This window comes from Nerophis ophidion, linkage group LG11 (genome assembly GCF_033978795.1).
Source record: "Nerophis ophidion isolate RoL-2023_Sa linkage group LG11, RoL_Noph_v1.0, whole genome shotgun sequence".
Taxonomy (NCBI): domain Eukaryota; kingdom Metazoa; phylum Chordata; class Actinopteri; order Syngnathiformes; family Syngnathidae; genus Nerophis; species Nerophis ophidion.
This window is the reverse complement of record NC_084621.1, coordinates 8994213-9015833: the sequence shown is the minus strand read 5'-3', so window position 1 is coordinate 9015833 and position 21621 is coordinate 8994213. Positions and strand designations below refer to the sequence as shown.

The window sequence follows — 21621 nt, the reverse complement described above, 5'->3', positions numbered from 1 at the left end:
TTCAAAGAGCCTGATTTTAACCGTCGTTATATCCACCCGTCCATTATCCTGTGACGTCACAGTGTGACCACATAGAAACAAACATGGCGGATAGCACAGAGAGGTATAGCGATATTAGCTCGGATTCAGACTCGGATTTCAGCGCCGTAAGCGATTCAACAGATGACGCATGTATTGAAACGGATGGTTGGAGTGTGGAGGCAGGTAGCGAAAACGAAATCGAAGAAGAAACTGAAGCTATTGAGCCATATCACGACAGACAGCGGCACGGGAGGAAGCGCGGACGAATTCAGCGATCGCCTTCTAACCAACGATTGGTATGTGTTTGTTTGGCATTAAATGTGGGTGGAGGGAAAGGCTGGATGCAAATATAGCTACAAATGAGGCATAATGATGCAATATGTACATACAGCTAGCGTAAATAGCATGTTAGCATCGAGTAGCTTTCAGTCATGCCGTGACCAAATATGTCTGATTAGCACTCAAGTCAATAATATCAACAAAACTCACCTTTGTGATTTCGTTGACTTTATCGTTGCAAATGCATCTACTTTGAGTGTCGCAGGATATCCACACATTCTTTCCGTCTTTGTGTCATCTCTGTCCTAGCATAGTTGCAGTCGGTAAAGTGTACCGAACAAACGAGGGATTTTTGCATCTTTTTGCCACTGGTGCAACTTGAATCCGTCGATTGGTATGTGTTTGTTTGGCATTAAATGTGGGTGAAGGCAAAGGCTGGATGCAAATATAGCTACAAATGAGGCATAATGATGCAATATGTACATACAGCTAGCCTAAATAGCATGTGAGCATCGAGTAACTTGCAGTCATGCCGTGACCAAATATGTCTGATTAGCACTCAAATCAATAATATCAACAAAACTCACCTTTGTGATTTCGTTGACTTTATCGTTGGAAATGCATCAGCTTTGAGTGTCGCAGGATATCCACACATTCTTGCCACCTTTGTGTCATCTCTGTCTAGCATAGCTGTCGTCGGTAAAGTCTGCCGAACAAACGAGGGATTTTCGTATCTTTTGGCCACTGGTGCAACTTTAATCTGTCGATTGGTATGTGTTTGTTTGGCATTAAATGTGGGTGGAGAGAAAGGCTGGATGCAAATATAGCTACAAATGAGGCATAATGATGCAATATGTACATACAGCTAGCGTAAATAGCATGTTAGCATCGAGTAGCTTTCAGTCATGCCGTGACCAAATATGTCTGATTAGCACTCAAGTCAATAATATCAACAAAACTCACCTTTGTGATTTCGTTGACTTTATCGTTGCAAATGCATCTACTTTGAGTGTCGCAGGATATCCACACATTCTTTCCGTCTTTGTGTCATCTCTGTCCTAGCATAGTTGCAGTCGGTAAAGTGTACCGAACAAACGAGGGATTTTTGCATCTTTTTGCCACTGGTGCAACTTGAATCCGTCGATTGGTATGTGTTTGTTTGGCATTAAATGTGGGTGAAGGCAAAGGCTGGATGCAAATATAGCTACAAATGAGGCATAATGATGCAATATGTACATACAGCTAGCCTAAATAGCATGTGAGCATCGAGTAACTTGCAGTCATGCCGTGACCAAATATGTCTGATTAGCACTCAAATCAATAATATCAACAAAACTCACCTTTGTGATTTCGTTGACTTTATCGTTGGAAATGCATCAGCTTTGAGTGTCGCAGGATATCCACACATTCTTGCCACCTTTGTGTCATCTCTGTCTAGCATAGCTGTCGTCGGTAAAGTCTGCCGAACAAACGAGGGATTTTCGTATCTTTTGGCCACTGGTGCAACTTTAATCTGTCGATTGGTATGTGTTTGTTTGGCATTAAATGTGGGTGGAGAGAAAGGCTGGATGCAAATATAGCTACAAATGCCGCATAATGGTGCAGTATGTACATAGAGCTAGCCTAAATAGCATGTTAGCATCGAGTAGCTTGCAGTCATGCCGTGACCAAATATGTCTGATTAGCACTCAAGTCAATAATATCAACAAAACTCACCTTTGTGATTTCGTTGACTTTATCGTTGGAAATGCATCTGCTTTGAGTGTCGCAGGATATCCACACATTCTTGCCACCTTTGTGTCATCTCTGTCTAGCATAGCTGTCGTCGGTAAAGTCCGCCGAACAAACGAGGGATTTTCGTATCTTTTGGCCACTGGTGCAACTTTAATCCGTCGATTGGTATGTGTTTGTTTGGCATTAAATGTGGGTGGAGAGAAAGGCTGGATGCAAATATAGCTACAAATGACGCATAATGATGCAGTATGTACATAGAGCTAGCCTAAATAGCATGTTAGCATCGAGTAGCTTGCAGTCATGCCGTGACCAAATATGTCTGATTAGCACTCAAGTCAATAATATCAACAAAACTCACCTTTGTGATTTCGTTGACTTTATCGTTGGAAATGCATCTGCTTTGAGTGTCGCAGGATATCCACACATTCTTGCCACCTTTGTGTCATCTCTGTCTAGCATAGCTGTCGTCGGTAAAGTCCGCCGAACAAACGAGGGATTTTCGTATCTTTTGGCCACTGGTGCAACTTTAATCCGTCGATTGGTATGTGTTTGTTTGGCATTAAATGTGGGTGGAGGGAAAGGCTGGATGCAAATATAGCTACAAATGACGCATAATGATGCAGTATGTACATAGAGCTAGCCTAAATAGCATGTTAGCATCGAGTAGCTTGCAGTCATGCCGTGACCAAATATGTCTGATTAGCACTCAAGTCAATAATATCAACAAAACTCACCTTTGTGATTTCGTTGACTTTATCGTTGGAAATGCATCTGCTTTGAGTGCCGCAGGATATCCACACATTCTTTCCGTCTTTGTGTCATCTCTGTCTTAGCATAGCTGTCGTCGGTAAAGTGTGCCGAACAAACGAGGGATTTTCGCATCTTTTGGCCACTGGTGCAACTTTAATCCGTCAATTGGTATGTGTTTGTTTGGCATTAAATGTGGGTGAAGGGAAAGGCTGGATGCAAATATAGCTACAAATGAGGCATAATGATGCAATATGTACATAGAGCTAGCCTAAATAGCATGTTAGCATCGGTTAGCTTGCAGTCATGCCGTGACCAAATATGTCTGATTAGCACACTCCACATAAGTCAATAACATCAACAAAACTCACCTTTGTGCATTCATGCACAACTTCATAAGTTTGGTGGACAAAATGAGAAGTGGCATAAATCATATCCAGGGGTTTATCTCGCTCGTCTGCGGGAAGAGACTGCCCTCGTCCCTGAATAGCTCGCACTCGGGCAGATTTAGTGGTGGTTTATTTTCCAATATTGCAGATTTCGTTGACTTTATTGTTGGAAATGCATCTGCTTTGAGTGTCGCAGGATATCCACACATTCTTGCCATCTCTGTTGTAGCATAGCTGTCGTCGGTAAAGTGCGCGGAACAAACGAGGGACTTTCGCATCTTTTTGCCAGTGGTGCAACTTGAATCCGTCTCTGTTGGTGTTGTTACACCCCTCCGACAAGTGAATTAGTGAGGCATAATGTCTCCAAGGTACGGGAAAGTAGTCAAAAAAACGGAAAATAACAGAGCTGATTTGACTTGGTGCGTGTAATAAGATTGAGAAAATGGCGGATTGCTTCATGTTGTGACGTCACGGGTGAAAGGTCATCGCTCCGACAGGCGATCAATTAAAAGGCGTTTAAACAGCCAAATTCACCCTTTTAGAGTTCGGAAATCGGTTAAAAAAACATGTTTTTTTTCCTGCAACATCAAGGTATATATTGATTAGGGATGCACCGAAATGAAAATTTGTGGCCAAAGCCGAAGCCGAATAAAATTTAAACGCTTGGCCAAAGGCCGAATACCGAATAATGAATGCAGTTTTTCACAATTTTTTTATATTGCATAAATAGCCTAAAATAAATATTTAGACATGTTTTTCAAATAAAGTAATTTTTTATTGAATATTGACATTTTTTAAAATAATCCAGTAGTCTTTGCTTTTAAAAAAAAAAGCAAAAAGTTTTTCATTTATATTAGGCCTTCAAACAAAACATGCATTCCCCCCAAAAATAAAGTGCATTAAAGTGGATAAACCCACGACAAATGAATTATTGTCCTTTTGGCAAAAGTCTGCTTAGCCACAGTAGATATGCTAATAATGTAAACAGAAGGCTCAAGTAAATCTCAATTAAGTGTGTGCTTGTAACCTCATACACTTATACAGGTAGCCTACACAACAGGCTAATAATGTAAACAGAGGCCCCACTAAATCTCAATAAGTGTGTGCTTGTAACCTCATACACTTATACAGGTACACAACATATCCCAACGTCACTGCACGTTAGTTGATTGCGTCACCGCGTCAAAAAATTGCGTCACACGCCACTATTCGGCCTTGTTTTTAACTCATTCCACCGAAGGCCGAATGTGGCTTTTTTTGCCATATTCGGCCGAATATATTCGGTTACCGATTAATCGGTGCATCCCTAATATTGATGCTTACATAGGTCTGGTGATAATGTTCCTCTTTAAAATGCACGCCTGTTGGCAACTGGGGGTGTCACTGTCATATTTTTTTTTTTTCATATATATATATCACGTGTTAGCAACCCCTGTCTTTGTCTTCAGACTCTTTAAGGAAACAGAACTCAAAAGATGCTGCTTTTTTTATTAATTCAATTCAAACGTGAGTCGTGTTGTGGGGCGTAAATAACCGCTCTTGTCTGACTATAAATCTCCATATCTCTTCCTTCTCCTCCCTAAACACGTGTGTCTCCAAATGTCTTTGTTTTGTCTTTATTGCGGCCTAACTGATGACTAAACTTTGACCCCTTCTGTGTGCGTCAGGGCAAGGATCAGTCACAGTGGATCAGTGAAGCTGAGCATCTACATGACCGTCTACACCATCACCTACGTCATCCTCTTTATCTACGAAGCAGAGGTACACACACAGCATGCTTCAGCTGCCGTTCATTGAAATGTCACTTAGCATCGTGTATCAATTCACTGGGAATTGATACCAGTCATCAACATTACCGATTATTGGTGTTTTTGTGTTCATAATTATTCATTGCACTGCAAAAACAGAAATCTAAATAAGATTAAGTATTTCAAATAAGGGCGAAATTTGCTTATTTTCTGTCTGATAAGATAATTCTTCTCACTAAGCAGATTTTATGTTGGAATGTTTTACTTGTTTTACTTGTTTTAAGTGTTTTGGTCCTAAATGATCTCAGTAAGATATTACAGTGTTGCTAAGACTTGATGACCTATATTGGGTAAAACATGCTTGAAACTAGAATATCAACTGATGCTAAGCTGTGTCATTAACACTCACAGGTATAAAACGACATTTTTTAAAGTAATTTCTATGGGGCGGCATCGCTCGGTTGGTAGAGTGGCCGTGCCAGCAACTTGAGGGTTGCAGGTTCGATTCCCGCTTCCGCCATCCTAGTCACTGCCGTTGTGTCCTTGGGCAAGACACTTTACCCACCTGCTCCCCGTGCCACCCACATTGGTTTAAATGTAACTTAGATATTGGGTTTCACTATGTAAAGCGCTTTGAGTCACTAGAGAAAAGCGCTATATAAATATAATTCACTTCACTTCACTTCATTAAGTATTTCAAATGAGGGTGATATTTGCTTATTTTCTGTCTGATAAGATAATTTTTCTCGCTAAGGAGATTTTATGTTGGAATGTTTTACTTGTTTTAAGTATTTTGGTCCTAAATGATCTCAGTAAGATATTACAGTGTTGCTGAGACTTTATGACCTATATTGAGTAAAACATGCTTTAAACTAGAATATCAACTGATGCTACGCATCTGCAGGTTACCCATACATCTCTGTGCCATGTCTGCCTTAGCAGCGCCCGTAAAATGTGCAGACACTCTGGCACATTCAATGGCGGCAGATTTCTTGCCAGTGGTGCAACTTGAATCCCTCCCTGCTAGTGTTGTTACACCCTCCGACAACACACCGACGAGGCATGATGTCTCCAAAGTTCCCAAAAAATAGTCGAAAAAACGGAAAATAACAGAGCTGAGACCCAATGTTTGTAATGTGTTGAAAATGAAAATGGCGGCTGTGTTACCGCGGCGACGTCACGTTCTGACGTCATCGCAAAAAGAGCGATAAACAGAAAGGTGTTTAATTCGGCAAAATTCACCCATTTAGAGTTCGGAAATCGGTTAAAAAAATATTTTTTCTGCACCATCAAGGTATATATTGACACTTACATAGGTCTGCTGATAATGTTCCCCTTTAAATGAACATAATACTGCTCCTCACCAGCCCCGAGCTAAATGAACCCGCCCTATGAATACATCCAACTCTTCACAGAAACCGGCTTTAATAGAATGAAAAAAAAATTTTTAATAAAAGAAACAGGCTTCACTACACATGATAAAATAAAGCCTGCTTTTGCATTAAAGCTACGGACACAAAAAAGTGTATTCCCAGTAGACTATAGTAGAATAGTGCTTTTCTCTAGTGACTCAAAGCGCTTTACATAGTGAAACCCAATATCTAAGTTACATTTAAAGCAGTGTGGGTGGCACTGGGAGCAGGTGGGTAAAGTGTCTTGCCCAAGGACACAACGGCATAAGCGGGGATCGAACCTGGAACCCTCAAGGTGCTGGCACGGACACTCTACCAACCAAGCTATACCGTTCTAAGTTGTCCCTCAGGACAACTTACTTCCAATACACTAATGTGGGGCCTCTGATTTTTATTTATAATAGTAATATCTGCCTTTGAACAAATATATAAATTGGAAAAACTCAAAACAGGTCTTGAAAAAGAGTGGTCAGCTTATATTCAAGGTAGGAGTCCTTTTGGAATGGTGGCTTTCTGCTCCTTGCGGCGACTGCCTTAGTTTTTCGATAGCCGGGTCGATCGACTTCGGCTTTGGGGCTGTGTTGTTTGCATTTTGTCCTCATAATGAGGGTGAGTGTATAAAGTACCAAATGGCTGACTGGATGATTGTGTGAATGCATTTGTTTAATCTGAACTATTTCATTGGTCCATTGTGACCAATTTTATTGGTCTGATGTGTCCAAATTAAAATGTATCGGCGGCATGTGAAGCGTCTTAGTTTGGAAATTACGTTACATTCATTAATCCTTCCCTCTAAAAACAAGTCCAAGTATGAGGTCTTCATGACTCGTTGACTCAGTACAAGCTGCATAATGAGGGTGAGTGCATAAAGTACCAAATGGCTGACTGGAAGATTGTGTGAATGCATTTGTTTAATGTGAACTATTTCATTGGTCTATTGTGACCAATTTTATTGGTCTGATGTGTCCAAATTAAAATGTATCGGCGGCATGTGAAGCGTCTTAGTTTGGAAATTACGTTACATTCATTAATCCTTCCCTCTAAAAACAAGTCCAACAAGTATGAAGTCTTCATGATTCATTGACTCAGTACAAGCTGCAAAATGAGGGTGAGTGTATAATGTACCAAATGGCTGACTGGATGATTGTGTGAATGCATTTGTTTAATGTGAACTATTTCATTGGTCCATTGTGACCAATTTTATTGGTCTGATGTGTCCAAATTAAAATGTATTGGCGGCATGTGAAGCGTCTTAGTTTGGAAATTACGGTAAATTCATTAATCCTTCCCTCTAAAAACAAGTCCAACAAGTATGAGGTCTTCATGATTCATTGATTCAGTACAAGCTGCAAAATGAGGGTGAGTGCATAATGTACCAAATGGCTGACTGGATGATTGTGTGAATGCATTTGTTTAATGTGAACTATTTCATTGGTCCATTGTGACCGGTCCGGCAATTTTATTGGTCTGATGTGTCCAAATTAAAATGTATCGGCGGCATGTGAAGTGTCTCATAGTTTGTAAATTATGGTACATTCATTAATCCTTCCCTCTAAAAACAAGTCCAACAAGTATGAGGTCTTCATGACTCGTTGATTCAGTACAAGCTGAAAAATGAGGGTGAGTGTATAATGTACCAAATGGCTGACTGGATAATTGTGTGAATGCATTTGTTTAATGTGAACTATTTCATTGGTCCATTGTGACCAATTTTATTGGTCTGATGTGTCCAAATTAAAATGTATTGGCGGCATGTGAAGTGTCTTATAGTTCGGAAATTATAGTAAATTCATTAATCCTTCCCTCTAAAAACAAGTCCAACAAGTATGAGGTCTTCATGATTCATTGACTCAGTACAAGCTGCACAATGAGGGTGAGTGTATAATGTACCAAATGGCTGACTGGAAGATTGTGTGAATGCATTTGTTTAATGTGAACTATTTCATTGGTCTATTGTGACCGGTCCGGCAATTTTATTGGTCGGATGCAGGGGTAGGGAACCTATGGCTCTAGAGCCAGATGTGGCTCTTTTGATGACTGCATCTGGCTCTCAGATTAATCTTAGATGACATTGCCTAACACAACAAATAATGAATAATTCCCCTGGTAATCAGTGTTAAAAATAACGTTCAAAATATAAAAAAATTCCAATGCATTTTTATCCATCCATCCGTTTACTACCGCACCTGTTCAAGAAGTCCAGAATGGTAAGAAGTATTTTATTCATTATTAGTTAGCTTCGGAATAAAAATGTTATTAAAAAGAATAACAGACGTGTTCTACCCTAATGTTGGTTTTACATAAAAATGCACACATTTAGTTGTATTCAGTGTTAAAAACAATATTATATGGCTCTCACAGAAATACATTTTAAAATATTTGGCTTCCACGGCTCTCTCAGCCAAAAAGGTTCCCGACCCCTGGTCTGATGTGTCCAAATTAAAATGTATCGGCGGCATGTGAAGCGTCTTAAAGTTCGTAAATTCTGGTAAATTCATTAATCCTTCCCTCTAAAAACAAGTCCAACAAGTATATGAGGTCTTCATGATTCTTTGATTCAGTACAAGCTGCAAAATGTTTGCTGCATTGTCACACTTGAAGTACAAAGTCCTCAAGGGTTTGTCGACTCCAGTGGAAGATAATCCTCAAATTAAAAACCGCTGGTTGCTGGGCCAGCTGCAGACGTAGTTGCTGCTGCTGCTGATGCATGGAATTCTATTATTTGGTGCTCGTTTAATACCTTGGCATTTAGACATATAGACGCAGCGAACCATATGAGCCGCAGCCAGACGGAGTTCTCCACCCTTATTAATTATGCTGTATGTGTGAAAATGGAGCGAGCACTCCTCTGTTCAGCATAAAGGTGATGAATTAATAATGCTCAGGTGTGTGTAGATGAAGCCCAGTGCCATGTTCTGGGACAGTGAAGTACAGCCTCTGCACACAACACGGTAATGGTCCATTGGGATTACGGTTCTGGAAGTATTCAGCCCATACATAACCAAGGAGCCCTATAGTCATTTCTGCCCCTTTTTGCAAGGAAAAGCGCTCCACACTCCCGGGAGCTCCCGCTAAAAATAATCCAAACTGGGTTACACCGGCACCGAGACTCCAAAATGCAGTTTGCAACTCAACAGGCTCCGCTTGATTGCTTGGTCGGATGGTGAAAAGCCACGAGGCGAGCTGTCGGGTCCATGCATTATGTAGCAGCAGGTAATCCAGAAGGGCTCTCCAGCCACTGGACTGTGAAATGCAATCTGGTACCGGCACACGACCTAGATGTGTGCGTAAGGAGGGCGATGAGGCCGAGTGTCAATGTCAGCTAAACTGTAAAGCATGCATTTGTAGTTGTGGGGCCTGAGTTTATACCAAAATGGATACATGGATGATACAGCAGAGAATTGGGAGGATGTCATGTGGTCAGATGAAACCAAAATAGAACTTTTTGGTATGAACTCAACTCGTGGTGTTTGGAGGAAGAAGAATACTGAGTTGCATCCCAAGAACACCAAACCTACTGTGAAGCATGGGGGTGGAATCATCATGCTTTGGGGCTGTTTTTCTGCTAAGGGGACAGGACGATTGATCTGTGTTAAGGAAAGAATGAATGAGGCCATGTATCGTGAGATTTTGAGCCAAAACCTCCTTCCATCAGTGAGAGCTTTGAATGGTTGACCAAATACTTATTTTCACTATAGTTTACAAATAAATTCCTTAAAATTCCTACAATGTGAATTCCTGGATTTTTTTTTCACATTCTGTCTCTCACAGTTGAAGTGTACCTATGATGAAAATTACAGACCTCTGTCATGATTTTAAGTGGGAGAACTTGCACAATCGGTAACTAACTAAATACCTTTTTGCTCCCCTTTAGATTCAATAGAACAAAAGCATTTTTAGACATAATGCATGCCTGGTTTTAAAGTTATGTGTATATAACTTTCATTTTTTTAGTATGACAGTTATATTGTCGTATTGAGTAAAAATCAAACTTGGGTCTTTGCAACCTTACAAAATATAGATTTTTCCAATAAAACTCTCAAAGATACATTTCTCCAGGCATTTTTGGCCATTTTGCATGTGTGGTTTGGGAGTTATGTTTAAATAACTGTAATATTGAGTGTGACAGTGTACTGTCATAGTGAGTAAAGCCTATTTTTTCTATTTGCAAACTTTACAAAAACAATTGATTCTAGTAAAAGGGACGGCGTGGCGCAGTGTGAGAGTGGCCGTGCGCAACCCGAGGGTCCCTGGTTCAACTCCCACCTAGTACCAACCTTGTCACGTCCGTTGTGTCCTGACCAAGACACTTCACCCTTGCTCCTGATGGGTGCTGGTTGGCGCCTTGCATGGCAGCTCCCTCCATCAGTGTGTGAATGTGTGTGTGAATGGGTAAATGTGGAAGTAGTGTCAAAGCGCTTTGAGTACCTTGAAGGTAGAAAAGCGCTATACAAGTACAACCCATAGTAAAACCCACATAGATTCAATAGAACAGGCATTTTTTTTTAGACATAATGCATGCTTGGTTTTAAAGTTATGTGTATATACAGTGGGGCAAAAAAGTATTTAGTATCCATTTTGGTATAAACTCAACTTTCACATTCCGTCTCTCACAGTTGAAGTGTACCTATGATGAAAATTACAGACCTCTGTCATCATTTTAAGTGGGAGAACTTGCACAATCAGAGGCTGACTAAATACTTTTTTGCCCCACTGTACATAGCACAAAGTGTCATTTTATTTTAAATTTCAAAAGAGTTTTGTGGCTCCCATTGTTTTCTTTCTTTTGTGAAACGGGTCAAAATGCCTCTTTGAGTGGTAAAGGTTGCCCACCCCTGTTAAATCTAAATGAATGCCTGTTTTTCATCCTTCAGTTCTTCGATCCAGGCGAGGTCCTGTACGCCTACGACAGCCCGGCCGGCTACGGGCTGATGGGCCTGCAGCTGCTGGCCTACGTGTGGTTCTGCTACGCCGTGCTGGTCTCCCTGAAGCACTACCCCGAAAAGCAGCCCTTCTACGTCCCCTTTTTCACCACATACACGCTGTGGTGAGTCCTTCGCCACGGCTTGGGAAATACCCACAATTGATCTATTTGAAGACTCTTCATGTTGAATTATTCATACGTGTGCTCATGCTTTAATGATCGCCCGGATTTCAAGTTATTTTACGCTGGCCCGATACTCACTTTGTACATGGCCAGAGGAAAACATTCACAGTGCAGCTCTTAAAGGAAAACTGCACCTTTATCAATCAATCAATCAATCAATGTTTACTTATATAGCCCTGAATCACTAGTGTCTCAAAGGGCTGCACAAACCACTACGACATCCTCGGTAGGCCCACATAAGGGCAAGGAAAACTCACACCCAGTGGGACGTCGGTGACAATGATGACTATGAGAACCTTGGAGAGGAGGAAAGCAATGGATGTCGAGCGGGTCTAACATGATACTGTGAAAGTTCAATCCATAATGGATCCAACACAGCAGCGAGAGTCCAGTCCAAAGCGGATCCAACACAGCAGCGAGAGTCCAGTCCAAAGCGGATCCAACACAGTCGCGAGAGTCCAGTCCAAAGCGGATCCGACACAGCAGCGAGAGTCCCGTTCACAGCGGAGCCAGCAGGAAAATTATGGATTTTTATTCCCCACCATCCAAAATCTTGATGTGAGACATGTCTTTTCATTTTCCATGCGGGCTAGACCAGACTTTTTCAACCTTTTTTAGCCGAGGCACATTTTATGCGTTAAAAAAATCCGGAGGCACACCACCAGCAGAAATCATAAACTCAGTAGACCAGGGGTGCCCACACTTTTTCTGCAGGCGAGCTACTTTTCAATTGACCAACTCAAGGGGATCTACCTCATTTATATATATCATTTATATTTATTTATTTATGAAAGAGACATTTTTGTAAACAAGTTAAATGTGTTTAATGATAATACAAGCATGTGTAACACATATAGATGTATTTCTTTCACAAAGACAAGAATATAAGTTGGTGTATTACCTGATTCTGATGACTTGCATTGATTGGAATCAGACAGTAATGATGATAACGCCCACATTTTCAAATGGAGGAGAAAAAAAGTTGTCCTTTCTGTACAATACCACATGAAAGTGGTTGGTTTTTGGCATCTAATTCATCCAGCTTCCATACACTTTACAAGAAAAACATTGGCGGCAAATTCCGTAGCTTGCTTGATTGACATTCACGGCACCCGAGGGTCTTGTGAGATGACGCTGGCTGCTGCCAGTTCATTATTATGAAAAAATGACAGAGAGGAAGGCGAGAAACACTTTTTATTTCAACAGACTTTCGCGCCGTCCCTTCCGTCAAAACTCTAAAGGCCGACTGCACATTTCCTATCTTCACAATAAAAGCCCTGCTTCATGCTGCCTGCGCTGACAAAATAAGAGTCTCGGAAAGCTGGCGTGCACAAGTGATGTGCACGCCAGCTTTCTGAGGGATCGCTTGTGCACGCCAGTTTTCCGAGACTCTGTATTTAGTTAGCGCAGGCAGCATGAAGCAGGGCTTTTATTGTGAAGATAGGAAATGTGCAGTCGGCCTTTAGAGTTTTGACGGAAGGTACGGCGCGAGAGTCTGTTGAAATAAAAAGTGTTTCTCGCCTTCCTCTCGGTCATATTTTCATAATAATGATCTTGCAGCAGCCAGCGTCATCTCACAAGACCCTCCGGTACCGTGGATGTCATTTAAGTGACGTCTTGGTGAAGATTGATGATCACTCATTTTTAGGTCTATTTTTTTTAAAAGCCTGGCTGGAGATCGACTGACACACCCCCCGCGGTCGACTGGTAGCTCGCGATCGACGTAATGGGCACCCCTGATGTAGACAGTAAAAAGTCGCAATTGTTGGATATGACATTAAACCTTCACCAAGCATGCATCAATACACCGTATTTCCTTAAATTGCCAAATTAATTTAAAACTTCTTCTCACTCTGGCGTTTACCAAAGGCAAGCATGCGCTAATTATTTTAAAACCTCTTCTCACTCCGGCACTTAACAAAGGCATGCGGTAAATTTAGGCCTGCGCTTATAAATTTGAGTGTGATGTAAGGATACCATCATGAAAAGCACTTTTAATTAAAAAAACGTTATTATGGTTTTACCTTTACTTATAAATGAAGCCCATGCCAGCTCCGTCTGATCAAAAGCATCAATAATTTGTTTGCCAATCAATCAATCAATCAATGTTTATTTATATAGCCCTAAATCACAAATGTCTCAAAGGACTGTACAAACCATTACGACTACAACATCCTTGGAAGAACCCACAAAAGGGCAAGGAAAACTCACACCCAGTGGGCAGGGAGAATTCACATCCAGTGGGACGCCAGTGACAATGCTGACTATGAGAAACCTTGGAGAGGACCTCAGAAGTGGGCAACCCCCCCCTCCCCCTGTAGGGGGGGGATTCTGGGTTTATAAAAGTCTTCCTTATATTTCTTCAGTTTTAAAAGTCTCTCTGTCTTGATGGAGATCTTCCTTTATTACAGGAGTCGGGAACCTTTTTGGCTGAGAGAGCCAAAAAGCCAAATATTTTAAAATGTATTTCCCTAAGAGCCATATAATATTTTTTTTAACACTGAACACAACTAAACGTGTGCATTTTTAAGTATCAATCAATCAATCAATCAATCAATCAATCAATGTTTATTTATATAGCCCTAAATCACAAATGTCTCAAAGGACTGTACAAACCATTACGACTACGACATCCTCGGAAGAACCCACAAAAGGGCAAAGAAAACTCACACCCAGTGGGCAGGGAGAATTCACATCCAGTGGGACGCCAGTGACAATGCTGACTATGAGAAACCTTGGAGAGGACCTCCACAGTTAGCTTCAGAATAACGTTATTACAAAGAATAAGAGACTTATTATACTCTGGAAATGTTGGTCTTACTTAAAAATGCACACGTTTAGTTGTGTTCAGTGTTAAAAAAAAATATTATATGGCTCTTAGGGAAATACATTTTAAAATATTTGGCTTCTTGGCTCTCTCAGCCAAAAAGGTTCCCGACCCCTGTAATAAATGAAGATCTCCATCAAGACAGAGAGACTTTTAAAACTGAAGAAAGATAAGGAAGACTTTTATACACACAGAATCCCTCCCCTAGAGGGGGGATTCTGGGTAAAATTTTGAAAAAAAACATAAAAAAATACAACAAGCCACTGGGAACTAATTTTTATTTTTTTTAACCCTTTTGAAATTGTGATAATGTTCCCCTTTAATACCGACAGTTGCGAACTTTATCGTGGATGTTCTCTACTAAATCCTTTCAGCACCCAGAATCCCCCCCTGGAGGGGGGATTCTGGGTTTATAAAAGTCTTCCTTATCTTTCTTCAGTTTTAAAAGTCTCTCTGTCTTGATGGAGATCTTCCTTTATTACAGGGGTCGGGAACCTTTTTGCCTGAGGGAGCCAAGAAGCCAAATATTTTAAAATGTATTTCCCTAAGAGCCATATAAAAAATGTTTTTCCACTGAACACAACTAAACGTGTGCATTTTTAAGACCAACATTTCCAGAGTATAATAGGTCTCTTATTCTTTGTATTAACATTGTTATTCTGAAGCTAACTGTGGAGCGGGCGTGGCCTGCGGGCCTGCAGCAAAGCAGGATGTTGCCAGGACCGGCCTCGAAATCAGCGACAGGTGTGTAGAAGGCCCAGCTGGGCCTTGTTATCTAATCACCTGTCGCTCTGTTATAAGCAGCAGCCAGGAGGAGAGACAGGGTTGGGGCTGGAGCCAGAGCGCGAGTGAGGACGAAAGAGAAAAAGACAATTGCTGGAAAGCAACTGAGAGAAAAATAATATAAAACAATATTGTAACCCTAAAACAGGCTCTTGGTGGTCTGAAGAACCCCTAGGAGGGCAAGCCCCACACTAAGCAATAATAAATAAATTACTTCTTACCATTAATGCAACTTCTTGAACATAAAGCATGAGAATGTTTTATATTTTGAACGTTATTTTTAACACTGTGATTACAAGTGGAATTATTCATTACTTATCGTGTTAAGCAATGTCAGCTCAGATTTATCCGAGAGTCAGATGCAGTCATCAAAAAAGCCACATCTGGCTCTAGAGCCATAGGTTCCCTACCCCTGCTTTATTACCTCCTGCTTCGATTGAAAGTCCAGTTTAGAAAACTGTTTTATTTTAGACATGTAATCCTCTATGTTAAAAGTGCAAGCGAGAGGAAAAAATAAACGATGGCTGCTCACTCTTGCTGCTTGTTGTCACTTCTTCTGCAGCCGAGTAGTCGCACGAAGGATCACTAGGGCCATCTACCACCAGGAGGCGGGAGTCATTTAATGACTCATATTTGACACACGCAGCTACGGTATATTAATAAAACATAGCTGCTTACTGTTCTTTTTAGCATATTCAATAGCTTGGACCTTAAAGGCCTACTGAAATGAGATTTCCTATTTAAACGGGGATACCAGGTCCATTCTATGTGTCATACTTGATCATTTCGCGATATTGCCATATTTTTGCTGATAGGATTTAGTAGAGAACATCCACGATAAAGTTCGCAACTGTCGGTGTTAAAGGGGAACATTATCACAATTTCAAAAGGGTTAAAAACAATAAAAATTAGTTCCCAGTGGCTTGTTTTATTTTTTTATGTTTTCTTCCAAATTTTACCGGTCTCGGAATATCCCTAAATAAAGCTTTAAAGTGCCTTATTTTCGCTATCTTTGAAACCACTATCCATTTCCCTGTGACGTCACACAGTGCTGCCAATGTAAACAAACAATGGGAATACCACAGCAAGATATAGTGACATTAGCTCGGATTCAAACTCGGATTTCAGCGATTCAACAGATTACGCATGTATTGAAACAGATGGTTGGAGTATGAAAGTATTGAAGAAGAAACTGAAGCTATTGACGCTATTCATAGCCATAGCATGGCCGAATAGCTGCGTTAGCATCGCTGGTAAAATGTGCGGACCAAACGATCGGGACTTTCGTATCTCGTGACACTGGAGCAACTTAAATCCGTCGATTGGTAAGTGTTTTTTTCGCATTAAATGTGGGTGGAAGGAAACGTAATATAGTTGCAAATGCATCTGCAGGTTATCCATACATCTCTGTGCCATGTCTGCTTTAGCACCGCCGGTAATTAGCATGTTAGCATCGATTAGCGTAGCATGTTAGCATCGATTAGCTAGCAGTCACGCCGCGACCAAATATGTCTGATTAGCACATAAGTCAACATCAACAAACTCACTTTTGTGATTTTGTTGACTTTATCGTTGCAAATGCATCTGCAGGTTATCCATACATCTCTGTGCCATGTCTGCTGTAGCACCGCCGGTACATAGCATGTTAGCATCAATTAGCTAGCAGTCACGCCGCGACCAAATATGTCTGATTAGCACATAAGTCAACATCAACAAACTCACTTTTGTGATTTCGTTGACTATCGTTGCAAATGCATCTGCAGGTTATCCATACATCTCTGTGCCATGTCTGCTTTAGCACCGCCGGTAATTAGCATGTTAGCATCGATTAGCGTAGCATGTTAGCATCGATTAGCTGGCAGTCAACATCAACAAAACTCACCTTTATGATTTGGTCGACTATCGTTGCAAATGCATCTGCAGGTTATCCATACATCTCTGTGCCATGTCTGCTTTAGCACCGCCGGTACATAGTATGTTAGCATCGATTAGCGTAGCATGTTAGCATCGATTAGCAAGCAGTCACGCCGCGACCAAATATGTCTGATTAGCACATAAGTTAACATCAACAAACTCACTTTTGTGATTTAGTTGATTTTATCGTTGCAAATGCATCTGCAGGTTATCCATACATCTCTGTGCCATGTCTGCTTTAGCACCGCCGGTAATTAGCATGTTAGCATCGATTAGCGTAGCATGTTAGCATCGATTAGCGTAGCATGTTAGCATCGATTAGCTGACAGACAACATCAACAAAACTCACCTTTGTGATTTCGTTGACTATCGTTGCAAATGCATTTGCAGGTTATCCATACATCTCTGTGCCATGAATTGATTAACGTGGTCCCCGACTTAAACAAGTTGAAAAACTTATTGGGGTGTTACCATTTAGTGGTCAATTGTACGGAATATGTACTGTACTGTGCAATCTACTAATAAAAGTATCAATCAATCAATCAAAGCTATGTCTGCTTTAGCACCGCCGGTAAATAGCATGTTAGCATTGATTAGCGTAGCATGTTAGCATCGATTAGCTAGCAGTCACGCCGCGACCAAATATGTCTGATTAGCACATAAGTCAACATCAACAAACTCACTTTTGTGATTTATTTGACTTTATCGTTGCAAATGCATCTGCAGGTTATCCATACATCTCTGTGCCATGTCTGTCTTAGCATCGCCGGTCAAATGTGAAGACACTCTGGTACATTCAATGGGGGTCTGGCGGCAGATTTCTTGCCAGTGGTGCAACTTGAATCCCTCCCTGTTAGTGTTGTTACACCCTCCGACAACACACCCACGAGGCATGATGTCTCCAAGGTTCTAAAAAATAGTGGAAAAAACGGAAAATAACAGAGCTGAGACCCGGTGTTTGTAATGTGAAAATGAAAATGGCGGCTGTGTTACCTCGGCGACGTCACATTCTGACGTCATCGCCTCCAGAGCGATAAACAGAAAGGCGTTTAATTTGCCAAAATTCACCTAATTAGAGTTTTGAAATCGGTTAAAAAAATATATGGTCTTTTTTTCTGCACCATCAAGGTATATATTGACGCTTACATAGGTCTGCTGATAATGTTCCCCTTTAAAAGAAAAGCCCTGCCTCTACCGGAAGTCGCAGACGATGACGTCACATGTTTGATTTGCTCCTCACATATTCACAATGTTTATAATGGGAGCCTCCAACAAAAAGTGCTATTCGGACGTAGAAAACGACAATTTCCCCATTAATTTGAGCTGCCATGCAAGGCGCTCACCAGGACCCATCAGGAGCAAGGGTGAAGTGTCTTGCCCAAGGACACAACGGACGTGACTAGGATGTTAGAAGGTGGGGATTGGACCAGTAACCCTCAGATTGCTGGCACAGCCACTCTACCAACTTCGCCACGCCGTCCCTGGCGTAATTTCACACATAAGTTTCGACTTATAGTCTGAAAAATACGGTATTTTTTATAATCTGTTGTTGTTTTATGATCGGTCTTTGTTGTCCAGCACTATCAGCTGATCTAAGAGGCTTTACTAAATAGTTGGATTGAAATGTTATGAGGTGGTTCGGGCTTCTGGTCAGGATGCCACCCGAACGCCTCCCTAGGGAGGTGTTTAGGGCACGTCCAACCGGTAGGAGGCCACGGGGAAGACCCAGGACACGTTGGGAAGACTATGGCCTGGGAACGCCTCGGGATCCCCCGGGAAGAGCTAGACGAAGTGGCTGGGGAGAGGGAAGTCTGGGTTTCCCTGCTTAGGTTGTTTTCCCTGCTTAGGTTGTTGCCCCCGCGACCCGACCTCAGATAAGCGGAAGAAGATGGATGGATGGATGGAAATGTTACTGACTTTGTTGTGATATTATTATTCACGTGCTTCCTCTTCCATCAGGTTCTTCGCTGTGCCAGTGATGGCGCTCATCGCTAACTTTGGCATCCCTCGATGGGCTCGGGAAAAGATCGTCAACGGCATCCAGCTCGGCATCCACCTCTACGCTCACATCGTCTTCCTGGTGAGTAGCACGGGCGCTAAAGAAGAGAGCCCGGTTTTAAAATGTGGAGCAAAGCCTCCTCGGTTTTGCTACAATTTGCTTACAAAGTGGTGACCCTCGCCCCATCCTTGTTTGTGAATGACTTAGCATTTCATGGAAGCTGCTTTTATAGCCAATCATGGCACCCACCTGTTCCCAATTAGCCTGCACACCTGTGGGATGTTCCATATAAGTGTTTGATGAGCATTCTTCACCTTTATCAGTATTTATTGCCACCTTTCCCAACTTCTTTGTCGCGTGTTGCTGGCATCAAATTCTAAAGTTAATGATTATTTGCAAAAAAAATAAAATGTTTATGAGTTTGAACATCAAATATGTTGTCTTTGTAGCATATTCAACTGAATATGGCTTGAAAAGGATTTGCAAATCATTGTATTCTGTTTATATTTACATCTAACACCATTTCCCAACTCACATGGAGACAGGGTTTGTACAAGTGTACACTACTTTTCATCTCCCAGGTCATAACGCGGCCGTCTGCAGCCAACAAGAACTTTCCTTACCACGTGCGGACGTCACAGATTGGAATCCTCCTGTCCAGCCCGAAAGGCGGCGAGGCGGCCGAGAACTTCCCTCACCACGCCTACGGGAATGGTTCCTTCCTGGGAGACTCTCAGCCCAACTTCACAGAACTCTTTTCCATCCAGTCGGTGAGTCTCAACACATGTCACGTTGTGTGTTGTTGTCATGTGATGTTGTGTGTTGTCATGTGATGTTGTTGTATGTTGTCATGTCATGTTGTTGTATGTTGTCATGTGATGTTGTGTGTTGTCATGTGATGTTGTTGTATGTTGTCATGTCACGTCATGTGTTGTTATGTGTTGTTGTCATGTGATGTTGTGTGTTGTCGTGTGTTGTCATGTGATGTTGTTGTATGTTGTCATGTCACGTCATGTGTTGTTATGTGTTGTTGTCATGTGATGTTGTGTGTTGTCGTGTGTTGTCATGTGATGTTGTGTGTTGTCGTGTGTTGTCATGTGATGTTGTGTGTTGTTGTGTGATGTTGTTGTATATTGTCATGTGATGTTGTTGTATGTTGTCATGTGTTGTTGTATGTTGTCATGTCACGTCATGTGTTGTTGTGTGTTGTCATGTGTTGTTGTGTGTTGTTGTCATGTGATGTTGTCGTGTGTTGTCATGTGTTGTTGTGTGTTGTTGTCATGTGATGTTGTTGTGTGTTGTCATGTCCCGTCATGTGTTGTTGTGTGTTGTTGTCATGTGATGTTGTGTGTTGTCGTGTGTTGTCATGTGATGTTGTGTGTTGTTGTGTGTTGTCATGTGTTGTGTGTTGTCATGTCACGTCATGTGTTGTTGTGTGTTGTCGTGTGTTGTCATGTCACGTCATGTGTTGTTGTGTGTTGTCGTGTGTTGTCATGTCACGTCATGTGATGTTGTTGTGTGTTGTCATGTGTTCTTGTGTGTTGTCATGTGATGTTGTTGTGTGTTGTCATGTGATGTCATGTGTTGTTGTAATTTGTGTGATGTCATGTGTTGTTGTGTGTTGTCATGTGATGTTGTTGTATGTTGTCATGTGTTGTTGTGTGTTGTCATGTGATGTTGTTGTATGTTGTCATGTGATGTCATGTGTTGTTGTGTGTTGTCATGTGATGTCATGTGTTGTGTGTTGTCATGTGATGTCGTGTGTTGTTGTGTGTTGTCATGTGATGTTGTTGTATGTTGTCATGTGATGTCATGTGTTGTTGTGTGTTGTCATGTGATGTTGTGTGTTGTTATGTGATGTTGTATGTTGTCATGTGTTGTTGTATGCTGTCATGTGATGTCATGTGTTGTTGTGTGTTGTCATGTGATGTTGTTGTATGTTGTCATGTGATGTCACGTGTTGTTGTGTGTTGTCATGTGTTGTTGTGTGTTGTCATGTGATGTTGTTGTATGTTGTCATGTGATGTCACGTGTTGTTGTGTGTTGTCATGTGTTGTTGTGTGTTGTCATGTGATGTTGTTGTATGTTGTCATGTGATGTCACGTGTTGTTGTGTGTTGTCATGTGTTGTTGTGTGTTGTCGTGTGTTGTCATGTGATGTCATGTGTTCTTGTGTGTTGTCATGTCACGTCATGTGTTGTTGTGTGTTGTCATGTGATGTTGTTGTATGTTGTCATGTGATGTCGTGTGTTGTGTGTTGTCGTGTTCTTGTGTGTTGTCATGTCACGTCATGTGTTGTTGTGTGTTGTCATGAGATGTTGTTGTATGTTGTCATGTGATGTTGTGTGTTGTCACGTCATGTGGTGTTGTGTGTTGTCATGTGATGTCGTGTGTTGTCGTGTGTTGTCATGTGATGTCATGTGTTCTTGTGTGTTGTCATGTCACGTCATGTGTTATTGTGTGTTGTCATGTGATGTTGTCGTGTGTTGTTGTGTGTTGTCATGTCACGTCATGTGTTGTTGTGTGTTGTCATGTGTTGTGGTATGTTGTCATGTGATGTCATGTGTTGTGTGTTGTCATGTGTTGTCGTGTGTTGTCATTTGTTGTGTGTTGTCATGTGTTGTTGTGTGTTGTCATGTGTTGTCGTGTGTTGTCATGTGTT

At 41.4% G+C, this 21621-nt stretch overlaps 1 protein-coding gene across 1 annotated transcript in view; it reads left to right on the top strand.

Annotated features, from left to right (window-relative positions):
* tmem145 (transmembrane protein 145) overlaps window positions 1-21621 on the top strand; it is a 103466-nt gene that overhangs the window by 75405 nt on the left and 6440 nt on the right. Inside the window, exons 11-14 of the mRNA XM_061915046.1 lie at window positions 4838-4931; window positions 11205-11377; window positions 18921-19041; window positions 19542-19730. Coding sequence (XP_061771030.1) covers window positions 4838-4931; window positions 11205-11377; window positions 18921-19041; window positions 19542-19730 — 577 coding nt within the window. The remainder of the gene's footprint in view (window positions 1-4837; window positions 4932-11204; window positions 11378-18920; window positions 19042-19541; window positions 19731-21621) is intronic.